We start from the raw sequence: 10,179 nt of genomic DNA on the forward strand, positions 1-10,179 counted from the left end.
AGGTCTCTCATCTTTCAAGATGCCTTTCTCCCATTTCCAGAAATCTTACAGATTGCAGAGAAAACAACTAGCAATGTCTCTCCATCCTTTCCTGTATAACCATGCCAATTCTCCAACTCAAATTAAACAATTAAATGCACTTACTTCAGTTCTCAATACTTGAAACGTATGCATATTTTCGCTGTCTTCGTAAATTCCCAGAAAGCAGAACTGTATCTAAATCTCTTCAGATGGCACTTTAAATACCACACGCATACAAGCGCTTAAAAATACATTGCTTTGTTTTTCATGGTCATACTAATTAGAAGAGAGGAAGTACTATGAAAGGGGCCCAGGTAGATGACAAAACCCTAAATACATGTTTTCCACTTCACAACAGAAAATAATTGGCAAATTTTCCCATAGAGATATATCGTTCACATGCGTCATTTGAAACATGATTGATATTTCTAAGTGTCTCTCTTGATGGGGACTTGATGAAACCACCCAACTTACCGAAGTTAAACCATAAATTACATCTTCTTTACAGCTTAAAAATAGTATAACTTCTGTATGTGTTGTTTTTTCGCACATGCTGACTCTACACCAACTTGCTGACATAAACACACAAAGTAAGCAAAGACAATGACAACTGAAGTATAACAACATGCAGAAAAACTGGCTCATAGCTATATGGTTGGTCATAGCTTAAAGTATCAATTGTGTTCACAAAAGCAAAAACGTATTCATCGAGGACTATGAATTAGTCAGTCATTCTTAGGAGTTTAAGCAGCTCAAAAAGAAAACATTTTTTTATATCATGCAGATCAAGTCAATACAGCTGTAAAGGTTAATGGAAGTTCCTTTCATTATATGATGGAATTGATCATGAATTGCCTTTTGTGTATTATTTCCATAGAAGTCAAAAAAACCTTAAAGAAAAATATTTTTTACTGTAAACTCTATCATTTTTGTGGTGCGAAGAAACAAAATATCTAAATAAATGTCCTATGTATATTTTAAAAACCCCCTCTTCCACAGGTTGCCAGCAGCCATTTTAAAGCTGTTAAGAAGTGTTTCGATTAATATTTTGAAGACTGAGAAACAAATGTTCATTCAAAAGTAGAAAGAGGAATTTTTATCAGTATGAAAAAAGTCAAACAATCTAACAAATAATAAACCAAGAAGTAAATTCTGTAAAGGGCATTTTGGTATTCCATGAATTGCACTGACCCTGATATAATGTATTTTCCCTATAAGGACATCTTTTGATAGTCATTTGCTGCACAGCAGTCAATCAAAATGCTACCCTAGTACCTCTGGTTTTGCCATGCTCATACTTAGTACAAGGCTTAACAACAGTCACAAACCCTGTCTTGTCCTTATCTACAGCATCTCCCTAATCACAAGTACTTGTGCTTGTGCAGGTCAATAAAGTGGATTCTCCTCCATGTCCAAAAATCTTTTGAAGCTCAAATAAACGGAACCAAGACTCCACCAGCACCTTTTGAATCTTTCCAACCACTGCCTATGAGAATTCCATGCCAGACACCAAGATCAGTCAAAGCTCACTCAGGCAATTAAGCACCCATTCACACATTCACAGCAACTGCAGATTTTATACCTTTTTTTCCTTCTCTTCTCTTTGTAACAATTCCTTCTTCTTCCACAGTTTCTCTTTCTCTTCTTCCTTTTCTCTTCTTCTGACAGAAATTTCCATTTCCAGTCTTGCTACCTCTTCCTGATGGGCTCGCCATTTAAGAACCTGAAATAAATAGAAATTCATTACAGTGAATGTACACACTCAAGTGATTTCATAGATCACAGTGAGAATAGGTTCTGTATCAAGCAGCTGTCAAAGATTTTCCACATACACATTAAAATTCTGCATGCACATGACTGTGTGATATGTTTGTGATGTGTGCAACAGATGTATCTGTGTTAGGAGAAAAGCATTGAAAAGGAAAAAGTGTTGAAAGAAAAAAAAAAACTTGAAAATCACCTTATTCAGAGATTCTTCACTTGGATTCCTCGAGTGAAATCCTAAAGGGACTGTGAACTGATTTCAAAGGATCTGTGAATTCTCACAAATACTGTGTAAAAGTTTTTGTGTTTTTGTACAGGCATGTTTTTCTGGAACAACAGTTCCAGTTTCTGGTCAACAGTTTTCAAATTTTTCCCAATGATCCTAAGTTCCTAAAATCAGTGGTTTAAGAATCTCTGATATAGTTCATCCTGACTTTATAAAACGAGCCTGAATGAAGATGAAAAAAAAAAGTAAAGACATTTAAAAGAACTTTCTGAGTACTGAGAGGTATTACTGGTAGAAGTATAATTGGTACAGCAGTTTAGAGGACACTGGGCAATAAGTAAATATGTATAACACTATGAAATATGCATAGTATTTGACCCACAACCCCACTTTGGGGAAGTTATTCAAAGAAGATAATCAACTGGACAAGTGCACAAAAATGTACCCAAGGGAATCTTCACTGCCATGCTGCTTAAACAGAAAAAAATTGGAAAAGAGTCTAAATGTTTGGCAGCAGGAGATGACTTAAATTAATTATGGTACCTCCATACAATGACTGTCATCAAAAAGGATCTATATTTCCATATTCACCAACACAGAAAATGTTCACACTGTATTATTAGATGCAAAATAGCAGGTGTAAAACCACATTTATAGTATGATCTCATTAATATAAAATATCATCTGTGTACTGCACATTGAAAGCGATTTAGAAGGAGGTTTACTGAAACAATAACATTGTTTATCTCTGAATAATATCATTTCATGGGATATAAAAATTCATTTTTAAGAATTTTTGTGCAGATTGATATTTTTACAATAAATATGCATTATCTCTGTAAGCAGTTAAACCAATGAAACTGACAAAATAAAAACATATCTTTATATGTTCCATGTAGACATGTAGCTAACAAAGCACAGAGGAGAGAGATGGAGGGATATGAAGAATTCTTTTTAGAAAAGGACGAAACTAGCATTCTCAATTTGATGCCTCATTGTCTTATATATTTGATATAAGCTTGACTCATTATAGTACTGTATAAAATGAAAACTGAATATTTAAAATATCCTTAAAATATGATGAATTGATTAGTTAAGTTCTTTTTGCACTTTTATTATTCAAACTTTGTTTTCTAAAATATTTATCAAAATAACCAAGGAAATTCAGATTCTTGGTTTTCAAACATACTTAGGCTTCCCCATCTGCTCCTTGTCTTGGCCATATTTACCTTCTTCTTTGGAATTCCATTCCTAGAATAAGATCATCTGTGCCTTCTGTCCCAATCTTCAGTTTCCAAAATGTTCCTTCCTGTAACCCAACTTCAATCTATAATACACTATATTAAAATCGTGTCCTATCAAGTGTTGCCAGCAATCGCCCTCCTGACTACCCAAAAGATAGTTCTCAGTCCCCCTTTCCTTAACCTCACGTTAGTTCTTAACCCTGTCGACCATCTCTTCACGTTTAAAACTCTTTCCTTCCTAGGCCATACACCGTTCTCTCCCGCTTCTCCACCTGCGGATACTACTCTCTTCCCCCAGCTTCCTGTGCCCACCCTATACCCCTAACCCAACTGTTATCCTTTCTCTTCAACCTCTCTGCCTCTCTCTGTTCATTATTTGATGTGCTCGTCCTCTCGTATGAGTTAGCCTATCACTTCTGTTGGTCTGTCTCTAAAATGTACAGTATCAGCTCGGTATTTCTGTTTGCAACCCCATCCTAACAAATGCTTCAAGGTTTTGCTGTATGTATGTGCACTCAAAACACAACATTTCCAAAATTAAACTCAGCATCTTTAACTATGCCACAGCCTCACATCAAGCCCTGTATATCTGCCCCTTTTTTCAAGCATCCTGGTTTGGTCTAAGAAACTACAAGTATCTCTGTAGTTTACATTTTTTTGACTATGTACATCTATCAGTATGACTAATTCTTTTTTTATTGAAGTATATTTGGTTTACAAGGTTGTGTTGATTTCTGGTGTACAGCATAGTGATTCAGTTATATATATACATATATATATATATTCCTTTTCATATTCTTTTTTACTATAGGCTATTATAAGGTATTGAACATAGCTCCCCGTGCCATACAAGGATTTACCGTATGTGAACTTTTTAATCACGGCCATTCTTATTGGTGTGAGGTGACACCTATTGTAGTTTTGCTTTGTGTTTCTCTGATAATCAGCAATATTGAGCATGTTTTCATGGGCCTATTGGCCATTTGTATGTCTTCGTTGGAGAAATGTTTGTTTAGGTCTTCTGCCCATTTTTGGATTGGGTTTTTTTTTTTGTTATTGAGTTGTAGGAGCTGTTCTGGAAATTAAGCTCATCAGTTACATCATTTGCAAACATTTTCTCCCATTCTGTAGACTGTCTTTTCATTTTATTTATAGTTTCTTTTGCTATGTAAAAGCTTGTAAGTTTAACTGGGTCCCATTTGTTTATTTTCACTTTTATTTCTATTGCCTGGGTAGACTGCCTTAGGAGAACACTGCTACCATTTATATCACAGAATGTTTTGCCTATGTTCTCTTCCAGGAGGCTTAAGGTGTCTTGTCTTACGTTTAAGTCTTTATGTCATTTTGAGTTTATTTTTGTGTATGGTGTGAGGGAGTGTTCTAACTTCATTGATTTACACACAACTGTCCAGTTTTCCCAATACCGCTTGTCAAAGAGATTGTCTTTTCTCCATTGTATATTCTTGCCTCCTTTGTCAAAATTTGATTGACCATAGGTGAGTGGATTTATTTCTGGGCTCTCTATTCTGTTTCATTAATCCATATGTTTGTTTTTGTGCCAATACTATGCTGTTTTGATTACTGTGGCTCTGTAGTATTGTCTGAAGTCTGGGAGGGTTTTTCCACCAGCTTCACTCTTTTTCTTCAGTACTGCTTAGGAAATTCTTGGTCTTTTGTGATTCCATATAAATTTTAGGATCATTTGTTGTTCTGTGAAAAATATCCTGGGCAATTTGATAGGGGTCAGTCAATATGACTAATTCTTTAAATTTTACCTCTGACTTGGACAATCTTATATTTCTCAAGCTCAGATGAGCCTTTACTTAGGACAAATCAATTTCTAGACTACTGAATTTCCCTAGGCCACTTTGCTGTAATTCCCTAGTCCACCCAAAGTCTATGTGCCAAATGTAGTTAGAACAATTCTAGAACACTCATGGGGTGATGTCAAGTGCTCTGAATAGGACCTAAAAATTTAGCTTTCTGACATCCAACCAATGCCCCACTTTAACCTACCTAGTGTGTAATCTCTTGGTAGGTTTTTCTCTTGTGCCTTTTCTTGACCATTCTTGTTCTTAGCCTCATGTATGATCCAAACTATTCCCCCAACTGAAATCCCCTCAATTTCCCCCTATTTCATAAAATGCTTCTTGGCCCAGCACATGTCCCACATCTTCCATGAAACAATCTCCAATCCACATTCATCTCCCTTTTCTTATTTCACTTATCATATCATAACTGCTTTCTAGTCATTTTGAGCATAAGTTTTTATTTAAAGCAGAGTCCATGATAATATAAGTATTTTATCTTCCCCTTGTACTGTCTAGCACTGTGCTAGCACATCATAGGTGCTTAATTAAAAGCTCTCATTTAATTTACCAAAATAAATATTTTTAATGAAACATAATAAATGAAAACGAAAAGAGAGCATTAGAGTATACCATTTTGCAACACCTAATGATATAATGAGTCCTTGTTCATGGTCATCAGTTGCTACTAAAAACTTCATTTAACAGCTGATAGGAAATGTTATAATGGATAGATCAGGCTGGCAACAGTTAAAAACACTGAATAATCTTAAACATTGAGAAACAATATCTGTAGAAAACAAGCAGACATTTTGACCTCCTGATGTAAGTATACATCATTCCCATGAGCTATGCTTGCCAAAAAATAAAAAAGAATATGATGAAATCTCTAGACCTGTCTGTCAGGTTACAGAAAATTCAGTCAATGGAGAAACATATTCAAGAACTCTATAGGAATAACATCAGCAAAACAAATCCGAAAAACTTTCAAGGATCTAACCTATTACAAGGAAAAAAGAAGAAAGGAGACATATGGATTAAAAGAGACTCAAGAAACATCAGCCAAATGCAATATGTAGCAATATTTGGTTTCTAATTTGAATAAGCCAAATATTTAAAAAATTATGAAACAATTAGAGATATTTCAATACTGATTAGTTAGTTGATGCTATTAAAGAAATACTGTTAAAGTCGTTAGCTATGATCACAGTATGGTTATGCTTTTTTAAAGAGTCCTTTTACTTTTAGAGGTATATACTGAAATACATATGGAAAGATATGATGTTTGGATTTGCTAGTGGGCATGTGCAATGGGCATGGGGAAGCAGGTAAGGGTATAGAAGAAACAAATTTGACTAATGCATTGATAATTGTTGAAGCTGAGTGATGATAGACTGTTGTATATGTTTAAATTTTTCCACACCAAAAATTTTGTAAAAACATAAAAATAAACCATAAAATATAGTGTACATCCAAAAAGACTTATATAATAAAATATTGTAGTCTCAAGATTCTCAGACAATGAGACTTGAGACGCACTGAACTAATAAAAAGAAAAATAGTATACATTCAGCCTTTCAGAGCACCATTTCTCAAAGTTTCAATAGAAAGAAGTTTGGGGTTTGGAGTTAACTCTTCTCATCTTTTGATTTAAGACTAATTTATGGGAATTATCATTGAATGACCTTTGCAAATCTGATGTCATATGATTTAAAGAAGCCATATATGAGCAAAGATCTATAATGGGAGAAGATTTTCTGTTTTCAAAGGCAAGGATAGCAAGAAAATAACCAGACCAATAAAACTAGGCTAGCCCAGTTTATTCACCAATTTACCCAGTTTACTGTCCTAGTCATTTCCAAGTCTAAATGATGTTTCTCCTGTTCTCCAGAAAAGATAAGATTGTTATATGTTTTTAAACAGGGCACACACACCATAAATCATGAAACAAAATCTAGGTTCGGCAACCAAAAGCCAATGGGTAATAGATGTTAAACTATATATATATATATAGCGTGTGTATATACACACACACACCACACACACACACACACACACACACACACACACACATATGAGAAATGCTAGGACAAAAAATATTCCTGAGCAAGTCAGCACCAGCCTTTAGAAACTATGTTGCTTCCACTTCATATTGGAATCATGAGAATGGTCAGGAACCTTTAGAAGATTGCCTGGAATCAATGTCACAATATCATCTGTAATTGTACTTACACCTCAAAAAAGGTGAAAAGTGAAGGAGAGAAGGTTGCCAAAGCCAGCATTACATCCTAAGTAGCTAGACTTGTGACATCTTGACAAAAAGACACAGGCTCCGCAGCAATCAGTATCCAGCCTGGAAGGTCCCGGCACTTTTTGGAATGCACAATGGACGCGTCAAAGACTGCTGGGAAAAGAGGGCCATTGAAAAAGTCTGCATCCAGTGGATTCCCACAGTGGCAGCCAAAGGATGTGGATGACTCCCATGTGGAGAGAATGACAAACGATTATGATATTTTTCAAGATGCCCAAGAACAAGAAAGCTGGCAGGTGGGCAGAGAAATCAGTATTAGCACAATAGGCTAGAGTACAGAAGACTTCTGAGTGAACAGTGAGCAAAAGGAAGAATAGCCCAGAAGAACATTTTAGTGGTTTTATTTTAAAAGGTTTGGTAATTATGTGGCTTTAAACAGAGCATGTGAACATAACTGTGTAACAATAATAACCATGAAAGAACATTACTAGAGTGGCTGTCAGGAGTACATTATAAGGAAAACATTGTTTAGATTATTAACTACAGGACATTTTTCCAGTTATTTAGTTAATACTTTGTTTAATACTCCTGCCAAAGGTACTGTCTTTGAATGAAACCTTAACCTAACAGAGAACAAATGAAGTTTAAAATATGTTCATCTGTTGCAAACAATAAATTAAGGATTTATACTGAAAATGGTTAGTAGCATTGCATGTACTCTTTGCTCTTAATGTAAAAGTAAAATGGTTCAAGTGAAATTTAAAAAATACATATTATCAGAGTGAATAAAGCACTAGAAAACCAAAAAATGAAACCCATGAAAACTTCAAAGGCAATAATGGAAATTAAGATCAAGGCAACAATTTTACATCAAAGTTGAGAGGTTTGAAAATAATTGTAAGTAGCAATGCGGTATAAAGGGAATGAATATTGAACTGTTGGTCAGAACACCAGCTTTTTTGTCTTATCTCTTCCACTACATTGTTACTTTGAGCAATGGCTAACCTAGTTTCTCGCATGTTAAAGTGTACGACTGGATCAAGTGACTTCTATAGTTTCTTTAAGGTTTGTTTTTTTTTAGCTGAAGTAATCGATTTTATTACTGTCAATTTCATTACTAATTGTAAACGATATCCTTTAAGTTCTAATACTCTGATCTATTTTATATTTTCCTTAGATAGAGAGACTGCAACATGGCATGCCCTGCAATTGTCTTCTGTGAGCAAAATGAATTGCAATGAGGAGCATCAGCATTTTATAGGCCTGTTAAATACTAATAGGCAATTAAACATTAACTGTGAATTCCATCAGCCATATTTACAGAAACATTATATCATGTGTGTTGTTTTATATAGAAAAAGTACCATCTGACCAGTGCCTGTAACTAACAATAATAAAACATTAAAAATGCACTTATGAAGGCTTGTTGTGTGCCACGCTTATGCTCTGTAAAGGCATTAAACACACTTCCTGGCTGACTTCTGCTTATCTTACACAAACCTAAGCTTAGACATCCTTTGCTCCAGGAAGCCTCCCCTAACTCGCCATGTCCAGGTTGAGTGCCTATTCCCTGCTTTCCGAGTACTTTGTCTTTCTCTTCTATTACAGCATGCATTGACATCAAACCTTTTGGATGTGCCTGTACTTGGCTATAAACTTCTTAGGGGCAGGAACAAAATCTGTCTTATTCATAGGCTCTCTCCACTGCCTAGCATGCTGTGAGTAAGGCTTCAAGAACTACTTGTCGGTAAATGCAGAGATAAAGCTCTGAAGCTATGCTTGGAAGTTAGATCTACAACGTTTCCCCATCTCCCCAGTGGATTGGTCCTTAAAAAGAAAGGTAGCCTCACCAGACACACATGTTACCATTTTCTGACTCCTCCATCAGGACTCGTGATCATTGCTTTCCCCGTCCAAACTATTTCCGGATTCCTAAACTCCACCTCTGCTTGCCTGACGGGGAATATATCTAGAAAATCTCATCAGGATTTCAACAACAAACTCATATTTCTAGCAATGTTAGAGGACGTGTGCAAAAAGGTGTCAAGCAAATCCCTTTCTGTCTTCTCCTTAAATGTTCCTATAAGCTCCTAAATTCAGTTCAGCTGAGTAAATTTCAAATTTCCATTTTATTAAATCTTTCACAGCCTGATAGTTCCATTAAATTCTTTCCAAATGTCCCACCATTTTTCAGTATTACCTAACTAAGCTTTTTTTTTTATCTTATGTGTTCCATTTATGTTTAAACCTCACTCATGAAATACAGTACCTGTGATTTCGCATACGTTATTAAAGCTTTCTATTCTCTCCTTGGCATTTTTGCTTAGCAGAAAGATTTGTTTTTTCCTCTTGGTTTCACAATTGTCCTTTGGTTTCTTGGGTGACTTCTTAAGTGCATTTTTTTATCACCTCTCTTTGATAAGTGCTTTCCATTTTCTGGACTTTTTTATTAGTCTTTTTCAGAATATCAATGATTATGCACTATTATCTTGACTGTTTCATGTCTTTTTGAATAAAATCTTGCAAAGTTTCATCTAATTGGGTCTTCATCTTAGTGTAAAACAAGATTTGTAGAGGAAGAAACAAACTAAATGTTAATAAGCAGAAAACTATCAACAGATTTTTTTTTCCTAAGGGACAAAATTTATAAACCTATCAGTCTATTTTATTTATGAGTTGACAAAGCCAAATTGTATAATAGAGTCAGAAAATGGGGCTAACAGCCAAGAAATCACTTGCCTGCTGGCTATGAGATCTAGGGAACTCATTTCCCATTTCTGGGCCTCCAATCCTCTTTGAAAAATGAAGAGGACTTAATCAGTTTTTCAAACAAAGGGTTACACTCATTAGTGGATAATGAAATAA

At 35.2% G+C, this 10,179-nt stretch overlaps 1 protein-coding gene across 8 annotated transcripts in view; it reads right to left on the reverse strand.

The window, feature by feature from the left end:
- The window catches only part of CCDC148 (coiled-coil domain containing 148), a 306,973-nt gene that overhangs the window by 169,441 nt on the left and 127,353 nt on the right, over positions 1-10,179 (reverse strand). For all 8 annotated transcript variants that reach the window (XM_072961001.1, XM_072961002.1, XM_072961003.1 and 5 more), the window contains one exon: positions 1,604-1,744. In XM_072961001.1, the coding sequence (XP_072817102.1) occupies positions 1,604-1,744 (141 nt within the window). The remainder of the gene's footprint in view (positions 1-1,603; positions 1,745-10,179) is intronic.

Source organism: Vicugna pacos, chromosome 5, assembly GCF_048564905.1.
Source record: "Vicugna pacos chromosome 5, VicPac4, whole genome shotgun sequence".
Lineage (NCBI taxonomy): Eukaryota > Metazoa > Chordata > Mammalia > Artiodactyla > Camelidae > Vicugna > Vicugna pacos.